General features: G+C 38.0%; 1 protein-coding gene across 1 annotated transcript in view; it reads left to right on the forward strand.

Annotated features, from left to right (window-relative positions):
- Positions 1 to 26847, forward strand: part of NECAB1 (N-terminal EF-hand calcium binding protein 1) — a 171092-nt gene that overhangs the window by 134493 nt on the left and 9752 nt on the right. Inside the window, exons 7-10 of the mRNA XM_023222924.2 lie at positions 5120 to 5241; positions 7794 to 7870; positions 13831 to 13884; positions 20335 to 20447. Of these exons, the coding sequence (XP_023078692.1) occupies positions 5120 to 5241; positions 7794 to 7870; positions 13831 to 13884; positions 20335 to 20447 (366 nt within the window). The remainder of the gene's footprint in view (positions 1 to 5119; positions 5242 to 7793; positions 7871 to 13830; positions 13885 to 20334; positions 20448 to 26847) is intronic.

Consider the following 26847-nt stretch of genomic DNA (forward strand, 5'->3'; position numbering starts at 1 on the left):
TGTATCTACCTATCAGCTGGCCACCAAAACTGGGGAGAGCCCTGGGACCTTCATCAGTGAGGAAAAGATAGAGAAAGGAAAACTATACCTTTCCTATGATGTCAATTAAGAGACCAGTGAAAAAGCCTGATGGGAAGACAAGACTGTAACTGGACCTTTAGGATGAATTTGAATGGCAGAATGAGATTCTCTCTAGAGGAATCCGCCTCACCCACCTCATGTTACCCATCTCTCATCTGGCTCCCTTCTGCTCCTCTGTCTTGTCACTGATTGGACAGTACTTTCTCTGGGAAGCCTTCACTGCTCATTTATACTTCCCACCTCACTACCATGTATTCCCATAGTGCCCTCTTTTATATCTACTTGTCTCAGCCCCTTCCTTGTTTATCTCCCCCATTAGACGTTGCGTTTTTAGATGGCATAGACTTTGCATAATTCCCCTCTACTTACTACAACTGCATGGCAAACATATGAAAGTGAATGAATGAAAGGAATTCTAGGTGAAAGGAGTGCTGCAGAGAAGCAGTTGGTGAGGACCCAGGACACTGAGGAGACCAATCTAACAGTCATCTGGGGTTCAGAAAGATCTTAAAAGCTAGACAGATGCAAACAAAAATTCACCAGTTTTTTGTTTGTTTGTTTGTTTTGAGACAAAGTCTCACTCTTTGACCCAGGCTGGAGTGCAATGAGGCAATCTCGGTTCGCTGCAACTTCTGCTTCCCGAGTTCAAGCAATTCTCCTGTCTCAGTCTCCCGAGTAACTGGGACTACAGGCACCCACCACCACACCCAGCTAATTTTTGTATTTTTAGTAGAGATGGGGTTTCACCATATCGGCCAGGCTGGACTCGAACTCCTGACCTCAGGTGATCTACCTGCCTCGGCCTCCAAAGTGCTGAGATTATAGGCTTGAGTCACCATGCCCAGCCAATTCATCAGTATTTTATGTTAGGAAGATTTTGTGATGCCCTTCACAGTCAAGAAGTTACAACCTGCTGGTCAGGCATGATGGCTCACGCCTGTAATCTCTGCACTTTAGGAGGCCAAGGTGGATCACCTAAGGACAGGAGTTTGAGACCAGCCTGGCCAACATGATGAAACCCCATCTCTACTAAAAATACAAAAAATTAGCCAGGTGTGGTGGCAGATACCTGTAATCCCAGCTACTCAGGAGGCTGAGGCAGGAGAATCACTTGAACCCAGGAGGTAGAGGTTGCAGTAAGCAGAGATTGCGCCACTGCACTCCAGCCTGGACAACAAGAGCGAAACACTATCTCAAAAATAAATAAATAAATAAATAAATAGTTGCAACCTGCAGGTATCATTAAAATCTCCAGCCTTGTGATAATTTGCTTTCCCTTCAGCATCAACATTACTTTGGGATTTAGTATTTGTGAAACCTAGGGATACAAAGACTCCTTGGAATATAGCAAATTTAGGGAAGTCATCTATTCCATCTCTCAGCCCCAGGGGAGAATCACACAGTATCATTCATCCTGCAGTAATGAGGTGGACATGCCATGTTGGGCAAAATGTCTGTGTCTATTCACGTGAAAATGGATAATTGAGAGAGAAGGGATGTATACAGCTGGAATGCCACAGACTGGAATTTTCAGATGGCATGCTACAACACTCTTTGTATCTGCCCTGGCAAACTGACTAAATGTGAATTACATAATCTCATGTGTTCAGAAAGTACCTATAGCTAATGACAAGAATAATAAGTATGTCATATGGAAGTTTCCCTCTAGAAGTCCCCTTTTCTCTTACATAAACCTCTCTTCCTCACAAACTAAATTTCTGGGAACACAGTTTTCATTATATATGGATTTCCTTTTTATAATGGAATCTGCAAATTTGCTCTATTTCCCAAAGTTCTTCTATATCCAGGAATGTAATTAATTCTTTCTTGACTTGAAAGTTATTTTTCTCCTTTTGATAGTTGTCTATTATAGAAGTAAGGAACAGCTTTAATTTCACTTACAGGTGGTTATAAAAGTTTAGACAGCTTGGATTTCCTTAGCTTGAATGTAGAGAAGGATTGCTCTGATCACCTACTCCCCTGACCACCAAAGCTGCTAAAAACTTGGATTTTTTTTTTTTTTTTTTTGAGATGGAGTCTCACTTTGTCACCCATGATGTAGTGTAGTGGTGTGATCTCGGCTCACTGCAACCTCCACCTCCTGGTTTCAAGCAATTCTCCTGCCTCAGCCTCCAAAGTAGCTGGGATTACAGACGCCTGCCACCACGCCTGGCAAATTTTTGTATTTTTAGTAGAGATGGGGTTTCACTGGGTTGGCCAAGCTGGTCTCGAACTCCTGACATCAGGTGATCCCCCTGCCTCAGCCTCCCAAAGTGCTGGGATTACAGGTGTGAGCCACCGTGCCTGGCCAAGAAATTGGATTTTTTTATACCATAGAAAAATTCATAGGGAGATTTAGTTAAAGATTGAAGATTAAACATATAATTTCTTTTGCTGCCTCTCTAAACCCTTCAAAACATTATATTAAAAGTACCTGGATAAAAGGAGACATTAACCTGCAAAAATAAGAATAGAAGAGCCAAAGGGACAGAAACTTGGAACGTGGAGAGGTGAATCTAGTGGAAGTTGATTTAGAAGCTCTGAGAAAGCTGAAACTGAAGCAGGTAATGTAAGAAGCCAAGATACAATATATTTGGTATCACAGAACCTCAGAGAAGCTCAAAACTTGGCTGTCCCATGAGGAACTGAAAATGAGGGTGGAGGTAGGGCTGATATATTGTTGGAAGCTCCACCCAGTGCTATCTAGTGACTGCTCCTACCTGATCCTTGAAGAACCCCAGAGATAAGCTGTCTGGAGAAGGTGAGCAGATGTATACCTGGCACAGCTGATAGGGCACAATACTAACAAAGGAGACACTAACTGAAAATTGACATATTGAAGAGTGAGATGTGAAATCTCCTTCATATATTGTACTCCCAGAGTACTAACAACAGGGCTCAGACCCTCCAGTTGGGGCATGCTTCTTTGAGGGATCTGATTAATCCCAGAGAAAATACTTAACAATGCCAATGGTCAGGGTTCCCTGAAGAATAGCCTCAGTCAGGCCACTTTACAGTGAAAACTGCAAGTTGGCAATCCCTGCCACAAACAAAGAGGTTCCAGTCAGACTTGTAGTTCTTCCTTCTAAAATGTGTGGGGTCAACCAAAAGGACAAATCAAACACAAGAAAAGAAACTTGGAAGAAGCAGATAATCCAGAGAGCAGACAAAAACTTTCAAAAGATTTTCAATACCTTCAAAAACTAAAGAAAAGATACTGCATTTATGAATTCAGGATAAAATGCTTTAAAAATAAGATTCAAAGCACACAAAAGAGGTCTTGGAAATTATGATTGCAAAAATTACATTCTCTGAAGAAGGTTAAAATATAAAGTGTGAGGAAATCTCCACAAAGAGGTGAAATATAAGAAATAAGGAAACTAGAGTCTCAGTCCAAGAGGTCTACTGTTTGTAAAATAGCAATTCCGGAAAGAGAACAAAGCAGATAAATTACCAAAGGAAGAATTTAAGAAAAATAGTCAGAATTGGATATACGTGTCCAGTTTGATAGAACAGACCAAGAACTCATTATAATGCTAATAAAAGTCAAACACAAAACACACCATTATGAAGTTTCACAATACTGGAAACAAAGACAAGTATCTAAAAACTCCCAGAGAGAAAAACCAGGCCATATGCAAATAATCAAGAAAACACTAGATTTTTCACTAGTGACTCTGGGAGATAGAACACAATGGAGCAAATTTTTCAAAACAATTGGCAGTCTAGAAATCTGTATTCCATAAAACCATCAATAAAGTAAGGAAGATGTTTATTCATGCAATGTTTCAAGAATTTTACCTTTCATTATGCACATTTCTTATGAAGCAATTAGGGGATATTTCCCACCAAAACAAAGGAGTCAACTGAGAAAAAAATGAAATCTAGTAAAAGGGGGATCAGAGGTCATCCAACACAGGAGAAAGGCTAAAGGAATCTTCCCTAGCTGATAGATAATGAAGATTTTTGGATGAGTACATTAATCTTAGGTTTGTCTTAAACACAGAAGGGATTATATCTTATACAGAAGGGATTATATCTCCTATAAAGAAATCTTGTTGGAGGCAGCTTAAGTATTACATCCTTACAGATTTATCACAGACACTCTCTTTTTCATATATTAAGTGCATATTAATATAATAAATTATTCCCAAGTTTGCCTCATAGACCAAGATGTTTGTTGAAGATCAAGCTACCATGTTCACATTCCAACCAGGAAAGAAGATTAAGGAAAGACAAAAGGGCTCCCTTCTAGCTGAATCTGTACTTTTAAGCAGCCTTCGTGGAAATTCCTTACAACATTTCCATTTGTATATCATTGGCCTGAACTTTTCATATTGTGAAGTTAAGAGATAAAACCTAAAACTAAAAATTATAGACATAGCAATTAAGCGTGTTATATACTGATAATTAGGAGGTGTTTACTTTCGTATCAGTATATAACATATGCTGTATATATAACATATACTGCATATAATATATATTTTAATATATACTACTTTTGTATCATAACATATACTGATATGAAAGTAAACACATGCTAAAAAGTGTTGCTCTTTTGAAAGAGGAGTGGGAATATGATATGGGGGTGAAAGTAGGGAGCTCCTGTTTGTTGAAATAAGATTTATAGAATCATTTGACTCCTAAAAATATATGGATGTATAGCTTTGATTCAAAAAATTAAAAACTGAATTACAGAAAAAACTCCATAAGTGTTTTCAAATTAAGCAAAATACAATAGCTGCATATACATGTTTTTCCATTGAAGGTTGACCAACAAAGCAAAAAAGCCTGCCTTAAATTACAATTTTTACTCAGAATTTTAAGAATAAAGAAAGCTCAGAATTCTCTTTCTTAGGTTTACATAATGTAGTACCAAATTATGTTGGGTTTCTAGAGCATTTACAAGCAGTCATTCTCGTAAGTTTTCATTCCACTGCACTAGAAAACCTTTGTGACTGACGCATGAAGATCTGTTCCCTGAGGGAAGAGACTGAAGCACTAACGTGAAGGTTAAATGTTATCTCTGTTGATCAAGGCAAGGGCCAGCCAAGCCAGAAGTCCTGTCGATTCAATGGCCTGGAAAACGATCAAGCCGCCGAATCCAGAGACACAACAGCTTCTCCCCAAACAGCCCTCAGTTTAATGTCAGCGGTCCAGGTAACACACCCTTCATTTGTTTTTCTTTGTCAAAGTCAATTTATCTTGTGTTTTCCAATTGATTATTTTAACAAACAACAGATAAGACAATAGTAATGGGACACTTTCCTTATACCAAGTAAGTTTGAGACGGAAGCAGTGAAGAGTGTAGGGTATGAAGAACTGGGGTGGTGAGCCTAAAATCAGCACGGTCAGAATCCTAGCAGTTGTGGAAAGCACACATAGAGATGGTGAACAGGGAAGGCAGTAGTTCCATCAGCTAACATCTAAAAGACTTGACGTCTATAAGGACTCCCCATCATCTTGAAATAAAGAGCCTCTACCGTGATATGCTCTAGATCTCCAACCCTCCCTAAGCATATCCTAAGTTCATCTGGGGAAAGGATCCTTGTTTTCATGGTAGGATTAGTCATAGCTGGTGTTTTTGAAGTTTGTAATGTGATGTAAGATTTACTGGGCTAAACCATATTCGTAATTGTTAGGTTGTTAAATTTTAACTGTGTCACTTATAACCATTTTTAAATCAATTTGAAATATGCAAACTCATGTTGCTAAATATTGGAGTAATTTTTATAAAGCATGCATATATACATGCACATGTGTCACTTGAACATGTCATTTTAACACAAATGAGTCTTTAAATATCTAATATTCAGAAAATCAAGGTATAAGCCATATTTTATATTTTCACCAACTATACTTGAACGATTTCAGAGTATTTTCATGAATAAAGCCTTATTTTATCTTGACACCTGATAAAATAGATGTTATTTGCCTATTTCTCCATTTCACAGGTAAGGAAACAAGCCTGGGAAGTTAAATTATTTGTCCAAGGTCATATGGAATATTAGTCCATTTTTATTGTGAAGCAACCTTAAAATCTTGATGGTTACACTCGTAGATACTTGTTTTTCTCTCTCATGAGCGTATGGTTGGTGATTTGGGCAATTTCAGTTGGATGTGGTTCCAGGCTGTATGTAGGTTGAGTTTGGCCCCACTCTTCATGTAGCCTCCTTCTGGAATAAGCAGCAACTGGAGCATTTTCTTTTCCTAGTAGGTGTCAGAAGCACATGCAGCCAGCCCAAAATTATACATGCATATTAAAAACCATTGTTTTATGTACTGTGTGCATCTTGTCTGCTACTTCTCCACTGGCCAAACAAGTCACATGTCAAGCACAGTAACAATGGGGAGGGAAATGTGTTCCATCCACTATAATAGGGGATACTGCAAAGTTGTGGTGTAAGGGTATATACAGATACTTCTATAACAGGAAAAAAGTGAAGAATTGGGAAAAATAATACGATCTACCATATGCAACTAGAAAATGACAATGCTAAGCTCCGGAAGTAACATATAGATTATTCTTTCCATTTTAACCATTTAGAAAATAGTCCAAAATATCTTTCCTTGGGCCTTTGATGTGACAGTCACCTTAAATTATTTTGGGAATAACCCAGATTAGAAATATTGTATTAGAATTTTAAAAAACATAAATTTTATTAATATATTTATAATATTTTCTCCAATCAGCCCCTTTCTTTTCTCTCTCTCTCTCTCCTTTTTTTTTTTGTAGCCACTTCTTTGTGGCAACACCCATGCTCATTTTTACATCATAATTTGGTGGGTTTTGAAAGGTGCTGCCTCCAAGAAGGCAGGTGGAGAAGTAAATTCTGATGACATCACTCTCCCTTTATAATTTAGTTCTTGTCTTTATTGTATTCAAAGCTAACACAGGCTTTATAGTCTTGAATTCAATCACATTCTTATTTCAAGAAATATTAAACAATACTACTTCAGCAAGTGCCTATGAAAACATTTTTATTAAGCTACAATCAGTATACACAAATATGCCAGGATGTTTGTGCACAGGCTCAGATCATAACTCTTCCCTTTGCATAATAATGTTGATAAAAACAATAATAGTAGCAGAACTTCTATAATGTTTAACTTGGTACTAGATACACACACACACACTACATACCTATAAATACATATGTATGTATATATCATATATATGAATATAGATCAACAGGCTCCAGTCTGCACTCTTAACCACTATGCCATGATTATAGAGCCCATGTATATATACCCAAGTTAGTTCCTGGGAAAGGAGACACCAGCTATCTTGTCTTTATGCTTCTTTTTGATCGTAGCAATTTACACCTTGCTATGGTCAGGGATATGATTTCACTGGCTCTTGCCACTGCCCTACAAGTAAGTTTAGAATTGTTGATTGATGCTTTCCTTTTTGCAAAAGAAAACCAACTACATCATGGGGTTTTGTAAATGGCTCAGCAGGATCTTTTCTTTGAATATCAAAGGCCAGATAGGCAATTACATAAAAAACAGACCTGTGGAAGTGAACCCCTGGGATGCATGGATCTATGGAAATCAATACCTTGGAAAGCACTCATGCATACATTAAAAAAATGACCTGTCAGTGACACTGCATCATTCCTTCAGGGTTGAAGGAAAGCTCTGATATAACCAAGTATTTCTTCTCTGTCTAAAGTTTAACATATTGCCCTCATGATTCTCCCTGGCCCCAGGCTTATTAGAAGAAGACAACCAGTGGATGACCCAGATAAATAGACTCCAGAAATTAATTGATAGACTGGAAAAGAAGGTAGGTGCTTTCTTTTCTTTATTCTCTCTTCCACTCTTCAAGATGTTCTTACCTAATATTCCTCATTGCTTTATATCCATGACTGCCCCATAGATAGAATAACAGCCAGGATCCCAATGATTCTATGAATGGTTGCTTGGTAGTTATTTGAGGTTTTTGTTGTTGTTGTTAAATACAGAAGCTTACATTAATTCTTCCCCTACCTCCCACTCCCAATTATATTTAAAATAGGATGCGGAGTTGGGAGTTAAATAAATCTACTGCACTGCCTGGCTCTTACATTTTCAAATGAACTAGGTGACAGTGTGCTTGAATGATGCTAATGACAGCTCTTAGGGATAAGATGGTTGAAGTCTTGAGAATCTTTCAAATTAATTCAGGAAAATGGCAATGCTATCTACTAAAAGATGAGATTCCACACTCAACTTCTGGAAATTAGCACATTAACCGATGGTTTTGATATTAAAACTATCTAGGCAAGCAAGTTAGAATGTGATGAAGAGTTCTTTAGAACTATATTTTATGTTCTTAGTTATTGTATTTTTATTAATTTAGTTAGTACCAAGTAGTCCTGTTATTGTAGTGATATTCTCCTTAAACATCTTTGATGGGAGAGACAACTTTTGTCAATCAGTAAGAAAAAAATGTGTTTTCTGCACATGTCAGGCACCAAGGGAGAAACATTTATGTTTGCATCAACACTGACTTTGAAGAAAACAATTGTCTACTAATAAAACTAAGCTGTTCTCCTAAAAAGAGAGAGCGAGAGAGATAACACACTTTTTAAAAATTATATGGTAGCACAGAGTGGGATTCATAGTTCATGGTCAGTAAGTATTTTAATGACTGACCGAGACATGCTAAAGGAATGGATCAGATGTTAAAATCTATCCATGCTCACCTGATGGGTTGATCACTGTGACCTGGGGTGCTCAGGAAGGACTTCGTGTGGCAGGAAGAGTTCAAGTGGGGCCTTAAAAATGGTGACTTAATTTAAAATTGTATTGCAAACAACATAAATTATTTCTCTAATAAAAAAGAGTTTTCTGGAAGAATATGGAAGTTCTCATAGAATCAACAGATAGTCCAGAGGTCTGAATTTGGAAAAGTCAGAAGACAAGATAACCCTAGAGATCTAAATAGCAAGAAATACTCAACAGTCTCTAAAGTTACCTCCACTGGAATACATGAGTTCCTACCATTTCCAGTCTGCTGGCCTTCTGTTCAGAATTCCACTTCCCAGAAGGAAGAGTCTGGTTGGTCATGGCAGGGTTGCATTACTGGCCTCCTGGATAGGGGAGGGGGAAAATTCTTGATAACAATCCTAGAGCACAGTATAGAGAGAAGAAGAGATAATTCAATGAAAAGAAAATATATTGTCACTAAAGTTGGAATAAACTCTGATCAGCTAACAAACAAACAAGGAAACTAATATTTGCTATGGAGAAGTAAAATTTCAGTAGAGAGCAGCTAGAAAGGGCATTCAGGTAAGGTGATGGCATGAGCAAGGGTCAGTAGATTGGCCTGGTTAAGAGTCTTTCATGTAAGGAAGTAGTAACAAATAAGGTTGTATGGACAGAAGAGGGCCAGACTATGGATAGCCTCAAATAACAGTCTAAGGAATTTGGACTTGGAAACAACAGAAGGCATTTATTATTTTTTAACAGGTAAGTGAAAAACCAAAAAAAAAAAAAAATCCTTTAGATAGGAAATTGGGCAGCAATACACAAAGTGAATTAAAACAAATGCAAAATGAGTTAAAACAAGAAAAATGAGGCTCAGAGACACCAGAGCCGGCTCAGAAAATGGCATTGAAGAACAGGTTTGTGCAACTGAACCCAGTGAAGTCAGGAATGATAAGAGATGGGCCTATATTAAGCTAATGAGTGAGAAGAAAATGGCAGATTTGAAACACTTGAAGTGAAATTAACAGCACTATTGAACTGGTTAAGGGCAGGAGGAGCTCAAATAAGAATCTGAGGATTGGAGCCTGTGTTTCTGAAACAATTATACCATTAACAGAAAAGGAAGAGACACATGAGAGATAATTTGTGAGGTAAGGTGAGAAGGTGAACCAGTGTTTTCGATGTGTGAATTTCAAGGTACAATGGAACACTCAGGCAGAAATACCTAGTTAGATGTTAGTAGGAGATAAGTCAGGCCAACAGGTTAAGGTCTCTAGACTTACTCCACAAAGATGAACCCTTAAGTCCTGAGGATGGGTAAGGTCTCTGAAAAGGAGATTCTGTGCAAGAGCCAAGTTAAGGGGAAACAACCCTGTAGAGTTCTTGTCCCTCTGCCATGGTGCCTTTATTTGTTAAATGTGTATTGAACACTTACTGGAGCAAATACCTAAACTACTAGCTTGCTGCAAATCAACTTTCCTCCTTTCTTATTTTATTGATATGTGAGCTGAAACTAAAAAGACTTGTAGGAAAAATAGTCGCTATGGAAATTAGTTTTCCAATATTAGAAGATCAAATCCAGGACCTCTATTTGAAAACTAAAGCTTGTTAAAACATAAGGATTCAGTTGCTAAATAAGTCCAGATTCATTTAAGGAATACAAATACCTCCTTTTAACGTTTTGAAATTTTGGACAAAACTGTCTTTATTTGGTATCTGAAATTTTTATAGTTATTTTTAAAGGAATGGCTCAAACTTATTTCATACCTTTTTTTCTAACTTTAAATCAAAGTATTGTCACATTTCTTTTTTTCCTAGACTTTTTTCTCCCTCCCTTCCTATAAAAGGGTTTCATTTTGAGGACAGTATCTAAGAGATTTGCTAAAAGTACAATGTGATGGTTTTCAGCACGGGGCTCCAGCTGTGTGGAGCTCAGTGTGAGCTGTCTTAATGAATGGAGAAGCAGTGCAAGTTCAGTTTTCTTCTACAACTTATTCTGTACTGTGCTAATTAGGTTTTTAGAGAAAAACTACCCAATTGCCAAATAGTGGCTGAGTACATGTCATTTCACTGCTGAGTACCTTGTCTCCTGTAGTTGCTAACACTAGTTTTGATCTTCCCATTAAAAGGAAGTATACCTGCAGTAGAACATATGTTATCTTTTGTCTGCATTAAGTATTTACGATAAATTCTTCCTGCACTGAAACCAAGCCCTATTCTATGCATGTAGGGGAATATAACACTTAGCAATTTCTATAAATAGGTTTCTTCAGGTATTCCTTATATCCATTTCAGCCTCAATGAGAATTTATGGGGATATACTGAGGTTATGTCTTGTGTTTTGCTTGATCCCTGTAGAAAACACCTTTAATGATTGGGCGCAGTGGCTCATGCCTGTAATCCCAGAACTTTGGGAGGCCAAAGCAAATGGATCACCTGAGGTCAGGAGTTCGAGACCAGCCTGGCCAACATGGCGAACGAAACCCCATTTCTACTAAAACTACAAAAATTAGCTGGGCGTGGTGGCGTGTGCCTGTAATCCCAGCTACTTCGGAGGCTGAGGCAGGAGAATTGCTTGAACCCAGGGGGTGGAGGTGGCAATGAGCCGAGATCATGCCACTTCACTCCAGCCTGAGTCAAAGAGTAAAACTCCGTCTCAAAAAAATAAAATAAAATAAACAAAAGTAAAAACAAAACCAAAAAACCCCACCTTTAATGTTAAACAAAATAACAAGGACAACAATAAAAGCTCTTCATTCTTCATTAAGTTCTTAGTGTATCATCAGATCACAGGACATTCTCACTTGAAAGGATGTAATTCAGGATGTCACACTCATACAAATTGTTTTAAGTTTTTCATACCTTAGATCAGGAAAGGTAAAATGGAAAATTGTACCTTAGTTAGTGTCAGGGAAATAGTGGTCAAGGAGATTACTAGGTTACAAGTTTCTATCTGTGGAGTACTTTTTAGTTTTCAATTCACGTCTATATACATTACATATAATTTTGCCTTCATGGAAAAGCTATGATTTAGACAGGGCATTCATTCAGCCATTCATTTATTCAACATTTATTGAGTACCTCCTGTGTGTCAGGTACTATTCCAGCAGTGGAAATACAGCAATGATGAAAAGAATATCGTTGGTCTTTGAAGAGACAGCCAAAAAGAAAACCCCACACACACACATGCATGACAAATCCATGAAACAAGATAATATCAGATAATGGAAAGTGCTATAAAGAAAAGGTAGAGCAATATAATACAGATAGGGGGTTGAAAACTCCAAATGAGTGGTCGGGAAGGTCTCTCTAATAAGGTGATATTCAAGTTGAGATGTGAAAGACAAGAAGAAGCCAGTTATGTAAAGATTTAGGGATAGAGAATTTACAGCAAAGAAGGAAAAGTGAATCCCACAGAAGTTAAATACCTTGCTGAAAGTTCCACCACAAAAGAACAGCACAGCTAGAGCAACATACCTCTACCATTAACAGGCATATATTATTTCAGATAGTCTGGATTTCTACAGTTTTCAATTTATTTCTTATCTATTTGAAGGAGTTATTCTACATAATCCTCATTGGAAACAATGCTAGGATAGCCATTCACAGAATGAAGTTCTCAGAGATGAAGCACTTGGTTTCACTGGGGACATTAGCAGTATTCATTGGTCATCACAGAAGACATTAAGGTCTTAATTCTCAAAAGAAGATATACAAAGGGCCAACAAACATATGAAAAAATGCTCAACATCACCAGTGATCAGGGAAATGTAAATCAAAACCACAACGTGATACTACCTTACTCCTGCAAGAAAGGCCATAATCAAAAAAAATAAAAAAAATAGATCCTGGCATGGATGTGGTGAACAGAGAACACTTCTACACTGCTGGTGGGAATGTAAACAAGTACAACCACTATGGAAAATAGTGTGGAGATTCCTTAAAGAACTAGAACTAGAACTACCATTTGATCCAGCAATCCCACTACTGGGTATCTACCCGGAGGAAAATAAGTCATTATACAAAAAGGATACTTGCACACACATGTTTATAGCAGCACAATTTTCAATTGCAAAAATGTGGAACCAACTCAAATGCCTATCAATCAATGAGTAGGTAAAGAAATTATGGTGTATATATATGATGGAATACTACTCAGCCATAAAAAGGAATGAATCAGTGGCATTTGTAGCAACCTGGATGGGACTGGAGACTATTATTCCAAGTGAAGTAACTCAGGAATAGACAACCAAACATTCTATGTTCTCACTCATAAGTGGGAGCTAAGCTATGAGGATGCAAAGGCATAAGAATGACACAGTAGACTATGAGGACTCAGGAGAAAATGGTGGGAGGGGGATGAGGGATAAAGACTACAAATTGGGTTCAGGTATACTGCTCAGGTGATTGGTGCACAAAAATCTCACAAATCACTACTCAAGAACTTACCTGTACAACCAAATACTACCTGTTCCCCAAAAACCTATGGAAATAAAAAACTTTTTTAAAGACTTCAAAATCTTTACAGGAGTTCTTCACTTTTAGCAAATATCAATTGTATTTTCATTTACTCTTTAATTCACTTTCTATTTAATAAAGAAAAATTAACACTAGGGTATAAATGTGTTGTAACAATAGACTAATGTTTATAATGATGTCCCAAGAAATGTAGAAATGTGGTAATACTCATTCATAGCAAAATAAAGCAGACTGTTAGGCTTAGTCATTCTGTTTCTTTTTCTTTTGTTTGCCTTCCTATCCTTTCCCTCTCTGTTTTTATGTACCTCTCTCTTCCACTTTGCTCTCTAATGGCATCCAGGAAGTAAATTTAAAGCAATACTTTAAACACATCTAAAACAGCTTACAATTGATAAATGAGTACAAAGAGTCTTTATTGGAACAGCTTAGTTTTTAAAAATCCGTATTATTTCATCTTTCAGATAATGAGGTTCTTTTGGTTCAATGTTAGCCATGAGAGAACTATGATTTGAATATATGACATATTTTTAATGATGTAATTTTTTTCTTTTCTGCCATTTCTTCCTCTTATTGAAGGATCTCAAACTTGAACCACTGGAAGAAGAAATTATTGAAGGGAATACTAAATCTGTAAGTATTTTTACCAGGTAAAAATGTTATCAATATGTTCTTTAAAAACATAATTTAATTTCTTCAAAAATTAGTTATCTCAATGAAAAATTGAAAAACTAGTTATATTTCATTTTATATGGTTAAGTCGTGTTGTTTCTACATTATGATTTGTATAAACCTAATACCCACTTCACAGTTTTTGTGAAAGTACCTGGCATGTAATAGGTGCAAAATGAAAATTTTATATGTGTATTAATCAATGAGTTATTGAATAATTGAAGGAATATGACTGGCAGAGAAGGACGACATTTAAGTTGCATCATAAACACATTTTGTAAATCCTGCTGTGACGTACACTGGATATACCTGAGCTGAAACCTGGTTCTGTTCATTAATATATTTCCAGCATTTAGCCTAGGGCCAGACACACTGAAAATGCTCAGAAATAATTTTTCAAAGAATAAATTGATGTTTAGAGAAAAGGGAGCATTTGTATCCTTAGGGATAAGATGTCCATCCAGAGTGGCAGCGCTTTTTGGAAATAGAAGAAAAATGGACAAAGGGATCCTAAAAAGTACATTAAGATGCAACAAAAAGAAGTTAGCAAAAAATTAAAAGCAGTATCTACCAAGCTTTATTGTTTACTTTATGTTGAGGCAAACATGCATAGTACATTCTGTTTCAGGAAGTTGGATGTTTACATTTACATTTAGTGAAAATTTGGATTTTAAAATCTTGGGTAACTAGGAGAAAAATCATTTTTTAATACCTTAGATGTATTATATACTTTATAGATGTCAAAGGATTGTTCACGCATTTATATGAAACCAAGATAGTAAATAACCTTTCATCTCTGAAATGTGCACAAGCACTGACTACATGATAGAAGAAGGTGAGACCCACCTGTGTGTAAGGCTCCTGCCCATCTGTCCAAACTCATAATCCAAAGGGATTCTTCAGAGGAAACTTTGTGGGAGTATCAGAAAAGTTTAATCATGGCTGCTACTGTTAGAATCCTATAGTTATGAATACTTTCCCCCGATAAGCTAGATCTGTCATTGCATGTCTAATGCTTTTATCCCTCCAGAGACAGGTATGTAGTCTGTGTTAATTCATCAAGACCCCAACATTTTAAAATGGTAGGCTTTCATGGGAAAGCGAGAGGAGTGGGTCTTGAGCACATATACATACTAAGAATAGCAGGTTTGCACAGTCCCAGAGGCACAGGAATTGTTAACCTTGTGGCCATGCATCTGTTATCTTCTCACAGGTGTGCATTAGAGGAAAAACTATACTCCAGACAAAGGAAAAAAATATATAACTTTTCTAATGTTGTGAGAGATAACTGTCTATTCTTAAATAATTTTCTAATGTGAGATTATTTTCTCTCTGTAGCTATGAGGAAGAAAATTTGTCTAAGGATTGTTTGTGAAAGGAGGCAGCTATTCCATTTGCAGGTCCCTGAGCAGCCAAAGCCAAGGCCAATTTTAAAAGATCAACACACACACAACATTACTAATTCAGTAGTGCATAGAAATACTTTAAACAAATAAGACTTAAGAAGGCCGTTCAGCTCTCAATATTGTTTAAAAGCAGGAAAGGATATTCTCTATTTCCAGCCATATATAGAGGTATAACAATTATGCTCTTTGGGAATATAAAATATAGTAAAGATTTGAATTGGTTTGTTTTTTCAGAAGTAACAATAAGATATTTGTCATTAAAAGTTGTATTTTTTTATTAATGGTAGTAAGTGCGTTACTATAAATTCCTGTAAAACCTCCTATATTCAGAATGACCAAAAGCATTTTTCACTGTTATTTCATAGATAGTGCTCTAGTGCTCATAATTCTATCCTACCATGTATTAAATGATTTATCCTGATGACCAAAACCAGTTTTAGAATTCGTTGAGTAGAGAGGTATTTTTCCTTTTCCATTAGTGAATGCATGAGAACTTGGAAAAATAAATTCTACGACAGAAAGCAAAGAATAAATTTGTATTACACTTGGTTTTTGAAATGCTGATCTTTACTGATCCTTTGCTATGTGCCAAGTGTTGTACTAAACACACACATAACTCACTTAATCCTCACAATAGCCAAATAAGGTAGTACTATCCTCAGACTTATTTTATCAATGAAGAAATTAAAGTTTAAAGGAATTTACCTACCATAGCTGAACCCCTGCAGTTCAACCCCAGGCCTATGCTCATCACCATGCTCTAACATTTTCAGCCCTAGTGTTTAGTGGATTTCTAGCCTGTGAAGTAGAACTGCTCTTTGCTAGCGAGGTTGTGGATGAATGGATTATTGTTTATTATTATGAGATTCCCTACCGTGAGAGCAGAGCAGGTTGTCTGGCAGGCTTGTTTAAGCACACAGCAAAAGTCCTGAACCCTAGCTACTGACATCTCTAGTTTTCCAGGCAATGAGCCATTACATAATGAGTCCAGGATGTGATTTCTTTTTTTAAGTCCATTTTTTTTTCTCAGCCCAGAGTAAGAGATGTAACACTTATTTAGTACCTGTCATGGAAAGGATCCTTATACACACTATTCTATTTAGTCCTCCCAAAACTTTGTGATATAAGTACCACTATTCTAATTTTACGTATCAGAAGACAAACTGAGAAAGAATTAAGTAACTTGTTAAAGGCCACATAGGAAAAGTGAAGCTAATTCTTTTTACTTTATATGCCTGCTCTTGAAGGAGAAGGAAGAAAAGAAAAAGAGGACAGGATGGTGGAGACGGATGAAAGAGCACATAACAATTATGCAGTGCTGTTGAGTTTCCAGGGCCACCTCAAAGCCTTTCCTGGAATAAATAGTTTATTAAGGGAATTCTAAGATTAGCCAATGGCTAAAAGCAAAAGCATCTTTAATGTGTTTGTTCCACAAATAACTTGATCACCAACTATGTTCCAGGCCTGAAGAGAGGGTCTGGAGATAAAGTGGTGAATATTGTAGGCTAGAAAACAAACTAGAAGGAAAGTATACAGAATCTACAATAAAATGTGATGAGGATTATTATAGGAAAGTACAGATTTGCACAGTAAGGGGACACAACTCAATTTAGGAGACCAAGGAATACTTCCAAAATGACATAATATTTAAGATGAAATCATAAAAAATAAACAGAAGTTTTTAAAAAAAATACTGATATATCTCTTACTATATTGAATGATTCTAACACTGCACTGAAAGAACACTAAAGTGCTAGATAGAAATATTTAAATGTTCCAAATGATTGATAACAAACATATTACAAAGATGTGCCTGTATGGCCCTTCTTACCAAAAGAGTACTGAGTAAGATGATCATTTTCCAGATATTTTCTTAATTCAATGGTTTTTAAAAATCATGATAATTTTAAACATTGGAGCACATTCTTGTGCTTTTCAAAAACTCAGATTTTTCTTCAGCACATTGTTGTTGTAATACACTAAAATAGCTTATCATACAATGAGTCTACAAACCTAGTATCTTTTTCTGCCTCTCTACACTCATATAAAACCGATGGATAACGTCTTGTGAAGTCATTCCATTCTGCCATTCCTAAGGGTTCAGGGGCTATTGTCAAGTAATATAACAGGGACTATCAAAATATAAGTCTTGTTTTACAATGGCTGTTAAGAGTCAGTGAGAGCATACAAGAAAGGCTATGGTATCTCTGAAGACATATTTGAAATACAACTGTAAATGTAGTAAATAGAACCAAGTAACATGAAAAAATAAGTTGTACTTAAAACATGTCTCTATGTCCCAAGACTAAAAAAGATGACATTTCTTGAAATGTTCCAAGAAATCAAAGGCTGATGCAACATAATCTAATGTCACTGGCAAATACTATCCTATGAACTGAGACTGGCCTTTCATACTTACACAGCACTATTTAGTCCAAGACATTCCAAATATCCAGCCATACTTTCACTGTAACAAAATTCCTATAAGGTAAATGATATACTACTACTCCTATAATAGAGAAACAAAAATGTAGCACCATGAAAGAATATTCAACCATGACGGAGTGCTCTGAGCTAACTATATCTTGGGATCCCACAGATTAGTAAGCTTTCAGGTTGTGTATTTGACACAAGAGACACATAGAAATATTAACAAGATAGTAGGACTCCTGTTCCACCTCTCCCAAACCCCACATCCTACAATTTGTCTCAGCCTAGCCAGAACAGAAAATTTAAGTGTTTTCTTTGGATTTCAGAAAATCTACTTTAAATAACTACTATTTAAAAAGCTCCACTTGTCAGAATAGTCATCAAACTATCAAACTTAGGCAGATTACATGGGGCTCTTTAAATGGATTTCTTTGTGTAACTATCTTAGGAAAGGAGAGGAAAAAGATACCTCTGGTTTGGGTTGCAAAGTTGGACATTACAACCCAATCTAGGAAGCCAAGAGCTCAGTTTTTCCAACTCATACAACAATGTACATAAGTGAATGAATCAGTTAGCTATTGCTACATAATAATGCACCCCAAAACTCAGTGGCTTAACGCAATAACCACAATTTTGCACGTAGGCAATTTAGGCTGGGATCAACTGGCTGTGTCTTATGGTCTCACATGGGCTCCTTGTATCTGTAGTAAGCTGTATGTTAGCTTCGCTGATCTTGGCTGAGTTTTCTCATATGTCTAGGAACTCAGCTGTGCTCTATCATGTGGCCTTTAATCCTCTAATATAGGGGTTGGCACACTACAGCATACCTCTTGTTTTTGGTCATAAAGTTTTATTGTAACACAGCCACACTCATTGGTTATGTGTGGGCTGTGGCTGCTTTCACATGACAATAACAGAATTGACTAGCTGCAACAGGAGCCATGTGGCACAGAAAGCCTAAAATACTTACTACCCATCCATTTACAGAAAATATTTGCTGGCCTCTGCTGTAGCAGGTCTTGTTCACATGGTAATCTCAGAGATCCAAGAGAAAGAGTGGAAATCCACGGGCCTCTTAGGGCCTGAATTTGAAACTGGTTCACTGTCAGTTCTGCCACGTTTATTGGCCAGAGCAAGTTAGAAAGCCAACCCAGATCCAAGGGGAGGGAAAATAGAATCCACGGAGGGAAAACAGAATCCACGTCTTGATGAGAGGAGCTAAAAAGTCCAATTAGTCAAAGGGCATGAGTTCATGGGGATAATGAAGGATTCTGGTTATTTTTACAATCCATCCCACTTGATCATGTAAAAATTGCCTTTAGACAAAAAGAATTATGATGGAATAGGTGGATGTATTTATATATCTCATTAGGAAAGCCCATGAGCTTTCCTAATTATCACAAATGTCCAACCAAGAGGTCCCTGCAAATTTCTGTGAAAATGATATATCCATCGTTATTTTGGTAGAAATTAACTCTACTTAGTCATTAATATTAAAACCACGTGCTTTGATTAGTACAATGAAGTAGGAATATTTGTTGAATATACTGAATACCTAACAGTCTCTGCAATATCATTGGTATTCAACAAATAGTAGCTATTGACATAAAATGATAAACCCATTGGAATAGGAAACAGTAGACCAGGGGTTTAATTCTAGCTCTCATGCTGCATAGCTAGTATTATTGTGGAAGTTATTTTTCTCATATTCTAGATCATCCTTACTTTGTGTTTTGTTTTTGTTTATGCACTTTTATGATTCATGCCAATCCTTACTTTGATTTGCACTTTTATACTTTCACTGCCAATTCTTGAAAAGAACTAATGTTGATATCTAAAATTCCATGAGAAGCCCACAGGCAGATCTTGAGGGAAGCCTTGAAACTACAATTGTTATAATGCTAATAGGATTTGTTACAGGAAACAGTTGCCATCCAATCCAGTGTGATCCATTAAAAACAAGCACATCTGATGCCATTACCTTTTGAACAGGGCCTGTTGTAAGTAGTTTATGTGTTTGACAACCCTGTAATATTTGATGTACCTTTAGAAATGCATAAGTTACTCATTTCTTTGAAATCTGGTTTTTGTAATGATTGTCACTTATGTCTAGTATCACAAAATATCCAAGAAATTGGAGCTGTGCAATGAACAATAGGACTTCTCTTTAAAAATTGGTAAGTGGTTATAGGGAAGTGATCCCAGCTCTGCCTGCACCATAGAGACACTTAGGGAGGTTTTAAAAATAGCAGTGCCTGGGCCCCACTCCCAGAGATTTTGATATAAATATAATTTTAAAACTTCTCGAGTCATTGAGAATCACTGCTTTTAAAGGGAAACACGTCATTGTAAAGAACACTTTGTTCAGCTTCTGGGACTAGAGGCAAGGAAAATATCTTGCCTAGATTACAGCCTTTATGCAGTTTTATACTTGGAATACTCATGGCCTTCCTTGGTCATATTTTTGGAAGAGAATCATTTGTTTTTGTGAGGAGGAATGGGATGGGCAGTAGGAGTCAGCTGAAATTGGGCTCCATGACAGCCAACGCAGTGACCCTCACCCCTTCCTCGGCAGCACATCATGCTTGTGCAGCGGCAGATGTCTGTGATTGAAGAGGACCTGGAAGAATTTCAACTTGCTCTGAAACACTACGTAGAGAGTGCTTCCTCCCAAAGTGGATGCTTGCGGTAAGTGCTCCTACTCCTGCACCTTAGGCCTTTGGCAGCCCAGGAATGCAGTGAAGGCATTTCTCACTTTAGACAAGGCTGGGGGTCTAGAAGACAGATATTTGAGAATCCTCACATTAGGTTATACAGAGCATTCCACCTGGGTGATGTCATTTGCTGCCTTTAACTGGATGTTTTCTCATTAATCTTTAATGAGTTGTTGTTTGATCATTAGGGGCACCAAGTAAAATGAAATGGAGAGAACAACTTGAATGAAGAGACTGAATTTCAAATAAGTTGAAATTCCCTTTTGCATCCAGGCAGCCCACACTCTAATTTAAAATCATCTCTGGTAGATGAGGCGCCAACTCTACGACATCTAGCTGTGATTGCTCCCTTGGCAGCATGCCCTGTAGCCTAATGACCATTTCAGTCATTAGGAAATTGCAGGCGTCCCTGAAGTCATGATTTCAGTCCTTGGTCATTAAAAGAAAATGAAACAGCAGCAGATCTTTTCTTTCCTCTTTCCATGGGTACCACCTAGCTCAGGCTTTGGATATCTCAAGCTACTAAAATATACTATTCCTCATCTTCAGTTTTTTCACTCCAACTGGTTCAATAAACAGTTACTATAATAATTTTCTGGAAACAGTTATCATAGAATTCCCTTACCTGGAACCTACAGTAACTCTCTAATGAGTATCTTATCAAAGGCTAGACGTTTGTCCTGACTCTGTGTTTAATCCTACTGACAGACCCAGGATCCATATCACTACTATTATTTGTTCTCCCTCATCTAAACACTCTGCCTCGGTGATGCACAACTAGAATTTCTGATATAATCTGTTTGTTCCCCACTGTGCCTCAGACCTGGCTACTCTTCCTCTCAGAAATGTGCATGCACCCAGCTGCAAGTCTCTGCCAGACCATGCACTGCATCGAGTTCAGACCCCCAGTCCAAATTCATCTGCTTTTAGAAAACTTCCACAACCAAGTCTAACCTACCTTATGAGTTTGCTTAAACTATATTTCATAATGCTCTTCAAATATAGCTTTGGGAAGGTTTTTATGTGTGTATGTGTGTGTACGTGTGTGCATAAACAGATACTTCATGTCTCTGGGTGTTTTGCTTTTCCTCTCGGTGTTTAATTAATTTTATTCATACCCCAGCAGAATATTTCTCTAGCTAAGAAGTCTGGCTCTGGAAATAAACATGGGATTTTACTAGCCTTGTGGTTTTGAGAAAGACCCTCACTGGCTCTAAGCCTGAGTTTCCTCCTCAAGAGCCTCATGAGATGGTTGGGAAGATTGAGATAGTCCGTATGCAGTGCTCAGCACAATGCTTCCCATCCACTGAAGACGTGAGCTGAAGTCACTATTGCATTTACTGTTGTTTCCTGGTTGTCTGGGTGGCTGACCTCCTCTCTAGAGTAGGAGTGCAGTACTTCCTCAGTGCCACTAACAGCTCATCATCTTCCAGTAGTGTCTTTGTAACAAGAACACAGGAAATGCTGTGCTTCCATGATTATTTTTATTATTCTATGTCACGCCAGACTCAGAGGGCACAAATCAAAACCCCATTTTCGTCCTTTTTACTTCAGTGACTCAAGACTTGCAAAGGTGGGAATATGTGTAGTTTTTAGAGCCCACTCATTTGAAAATAAAATTGAATATTTAAAAATGCAAAGAGGGCCGGGAGCAGTGGCTCACGCCTATAATCCCAGCACTTTGGGAGGCCGAGGCGGGCAGATCATGAAGTCAGGAGTTCAAGACCAGATTGACCGTGGTGAAACCCCGTCTCTACTAAAAATAGAAAAATTAGCTGGACATGGTGGCATGTGCCTGAAATCCCAGCTACTCAGGAGGCTGAGGCAGGAGAATTGCTTGAACCCGGGAGGCGGAGGTTGCAGTGAACCGAGATGGTGCTACTGCACCCCAGCTTGGATAACAGAGCGAGACTCCATTTCAAAAAAAAAAAAAAAAAAAGAAAAGAAAATACAAAGAGAATCTATATATACACTGTTCACAGTGTAAACTTCCCAAAATAGAGCTCAGTAAACTCTTTATAATGAGGATATAGAGAAGATAAAGTCTATTTCAGCGTATTACAATCTCCAGGGATTGATGGCATGTTTTATATTTATAAAAAAGGCACACAAGTTTGTGTTTTAGGTTCAGAAACACTAATGGGTGTTGGGAAAATGACCTCAAGCTACTAGAACAGTCCCAGAGAAAGGGAAACTAGCTGTGGGGGAGTGAGAGTGGATAGATTTGTGCTGTCTGCTGCAAATTCCATTCTCTCAATAACCACAATAAATTGCTCCATCAGCTCCTGCTGTGAAGTGGAGGGAAGGAAAGCATCTTTTTCCTGTAAGATAGATTCTCAGCCTCTCTGTTTCCTTTGCAAGACTGGTTTGTTTCATACAGTTCTTTGTTCACTTCTTAATGTTGATTTTTCGGCTAATTTCTTTCTTTTACCGGAATTATCGAAGTGTAGACTATATCAGGTGGAATGAGCATCAGGGAATCACACCCATATGGAATATATATGGCATAGATGTTACGCCAGTGTGCCTGTCTACATGCAATTTTTCAGTTGTACCAGTTAATCAAATTCAATTTTCTACCTGTATCAATTGATAATCGAATGCCACTGATGCCATCAGTCATGCTCCAGTGTGCCCAGCACAATTGCCTAGTGCTTGGCTGAGAAAATAAAGCTCTGTGAATGTCAGAGGTTCTGTTCTCCCATGATGTTTAGCTCAGTCTCACCATGATTAGGCACAAAATACTGCCATAAAATAAAATAGATATTATTAAGGACTAACAAGATTAGACATTTTGCACCTATTTTCTTATTTATTTTTGAGACAGGATCTCGCTCTGTTGCCCAGGTTGGAGTACAGTGGCACAATCATGGCTCACTGCAGCCTCAACTTCTTGGGCTCAAGCGACCCTCCCACCTCAGCCACCAGAGTAGCTGGGGCCACAGGCACGCGCCACCATGTCTGCCTACTTTTTAAAAATTTTGTACAGATGGGATTTCGCCATGTTGCCCTGGCTGCTCTTGAACCCCCAGGCTCAAGCGATCCTCTTGCCTTGGCCTCCAAAAGCGCTGGAATTACAGGCTTGAGCCATTGTGCCTGTCCTCTTATCTTCACAGCAATAATCAAGAGGCACATATTACATCCAGCTTAGAAGGAATAGGCTCAGATGGGTTAAGAAAAAACTTATTAAAATTTATCTGATGCTAAAACCAGTGTTTAATCCTTCTTGTCAGTATTTGGTCATCCTTAGAGTTTCCTGGATTTTCTGTGGTTAACCAGGGGTAGAATAGACAAGTCCTCTCCTGTTCCAATTACAACAAGGTCTTGCTTTCTTAAATTCAGGCCACTGAATTAGAGGTTTTGCCCTATAAGTTTTTGATTAGGAGACTCCGAAATATGGGGAGTGACAGAGGTTTTGTTTTAGTAGTCAAAAGAGTTTTTAAAAAGTTAAGTTGGTGAAAAACTCAGATTATGTGGACTCATGTTTATACACACACATTGTTTGATACAACACATATACACACTATTCTTCACTTATTTTGTAATCATGAAGGCTCATTAATCCCTGTTTTTGTCATAGGGAGATACCAATTGAATATAAGTGGTATACATGATATGTTCTCAGAACCATTCTGGACACCAGAGAACAAGAGAATAGTTTGTTTTCAAGGATCTTAGACTCTAGTTGGGAAAATAGGATGCTCATTTATGAGGGTAGAGCACAATTAAAATCATGTTCATGGTCTAAAATTTCATAGTCATTAAATAAAACAAAATGATTTCTAAAGTCACTCAGCTATGAAATTTGAGAATTTGAATATATTCAAAACTCCATGTCAAGGGCCTAAGGAATATGAATGTAGGATTACATTGTAAGACTCAACCCTGAGGCATCCTTAAGAAATAATGGTGGCACATTGAATCATTAATCATTTATCAGTATTTATTTATTTTTGAGACAGTGCCTCACACTGTTGCCCAGGCTGAAGTGCAGTGGTGCAATCTAGGCTCACTGCAGCTTCATCCCCCCAGGCTCAAGTGATCCTCTCACCACAGCCTCCCAAGTAGCTGGGAGTACAGGTGCGTGCCACTATGCCTGGTTAATTTTTTCTTTTTTGAGATGGAGACTTGCTCTGTTGCCCAGACTGGAGTGTGGTGGCACAATCTTGGCTCACTGCAGCCTCCACCTCCCGGGTTCAAGCAGTTCTCCTGCCTCAGCCTCCCAAGTAGCTGGGACTACAGGCACGTGCTGCCACACCCAGCCATTTTTTTGTGTTTTAGTAGAGACGGGGTTTCACCCTGTTGCCCAAGCTGGTCGCGAACTCCTGACTTCATGATCCACCCGCCTCAGTCTCCCAAAGTGCTGGAATTACAGGCGTGAGCCACTGTGCCGGGCCATTTTTGTATTGCTTATAGAGACAGGGTTTCATCATGTTGCCCTAGCTGGTCTTGAACTCCTGGACTCAAGCGATCCACCCACCTCGGACTCCCAAAGTATTGGGATAACAGAAGTGAGCCACCATGCCCAGCCTCATTTATCAGTAATTATATAGATGAAGTAAATTGGTGACCCACAGGTTGGTATGGAGAAATGTGAGGACTGGTCCTCTTGCCATGTCTTTTCTTCATTGGTTAGGCCTTGCTTGTGATTTAAGGTAGGACATGCACATGGGGAAGGAAGAAGCCAAGAGGGAGAGTCCCGACCATTATGGGGCGTTTCCTCATTTAAAATCTTTAATCTCACCTGTTCCTGAGCCACATCCATTTCCCTTAGAAGCCATTTCACTGACACATTTTCCAGCATCCAGGAATATTCAAGATCTCCCAAAGCTCAAGGTTGAAGCTTTTAGGGCCTGCATCCAAAGACAGCTTAGCCAAAGAACTCTTGCTTTAGCCAATGAGTGTTAAGTGTCACAGGAAGTATGAAGATTTTAAGGAGAACGACACAGGCCGTTTCGGGGGAGTAGAATCACACAAGAAACAAATCACACGTGTGTTGTTGTGCAGTTTTACATTTACAAATAATTGAAAGCTAATCATTCAAGCCCTAAGCCTTTAACAACTGCTGACAAATCTTTCTAAAAATTATTTCGCAATTGGACTTTTCTTGCTGTCTCAGTGTGATCATTGTGTGTCATTATCTATATGGTATAGTCTCAAGTATCAATGTCCTTAAATATCATTGCCCCATATTGGTCTTTTTGGCCCTTAACTGAAAGTACCCATTCTGTAAAGCAATTCTGGTTAGCACTTTCACCCATGTGCCTTTGAGACAGAATCTTCACTTTCATCACTGCATCTGCTTCTTGTCAGTCACCTTTATTAGGTTTCCTAACTCTTCGTCAGAGTGCAGCTTTTCAAGGCAAAAATGCCTAAGTTCAAAGTCTGGTTTACTCACTAGCAGCTGTGATGACCATGGACAAGACATTTCATCTCTCCATTCCTTAGTTTCCTTATCTATAAACAATGGAGAAATAAATACACAAAGAAGACAACACCACCTTCCGGTATCAAATAAGAATGCTTGCAACTGCAATCTAGAGTAAGCACAGTAACAGTCACTTATATCATAAGTACATTTATTATTCTCCAAAGGAATACTGGAGGTAACAATCTCAAGGTTCTTATACAGCTTAATGTTGTCATCAAAGATCCCAGATCTGTCTTTCAGATGTGCCTTCTGGCTCTTCACCAGATGGCCTATAGTGAGGAAGAAAAAGGGAGAAATACCAACAAGCTCTCCTCTCAAGTCTGATCCTGAAGATGCAAATGTTTTCCCAGAGTCCCTGCTTCCCAGCATACTTCCCCTTGCATCTCACTGGCCAGAATTCAAGTCGCATGGTCATTGTTGGCCACTGGGAAGGCTAGGAAACAAGTGTCCAGCAGAGAGGATTAAGGTTATCAGGATATTTTCAGTCCAACACTGATTGGTACATTGGGTGTATTGCAAACTGAACAGTGGCAGTCATGTTAGTAAGAGGAGAGTAATATTTGGGGAGGCAATGGACAATGTAGCCACATGACTCCCAAAGTAACTATGAAGGTTAAAAGGCTTATCTATGGAAAATGCTTAAATTAGAGCCCGGAACAGAACAATACATGTAGAAATCATCACCACCACCACTATTAATACTTATATTATTAGCTTGCTGCTTCTCATTGCTTTAATAGGTATGTACATTTTCCCTCCATTTCTTTTCTGATTTTCCTCCTACCCCATTCCTTTTGTTTCTGTCATGCTTCTTAGCTTTGACACCATTAAGGCTTAGCTTTCATAGCTACTCACCCAATGAAAGTGATACTTTCCTTTTAGCTATTGGGCTGACAACACACACACACACACACACACACACACACACACACACACACACACA

The sequence above is a fragment of the Piliocolobus tephrosceles genome, chromosome 7, assembly GCF_002776525.5.
Source record: "Piliocolobus tephrosceles isolate RC106 chromosome 7, ASM277652v3, whole genome shotgun sequence".
Taxonomy (NCBI): domain Eukaryota; kingdom Metazoa; phylum Chordata; class Mammalia; order Primates; family Cercopithecidae; genus Piliocolobus; species Piliocolobus tephrosceles.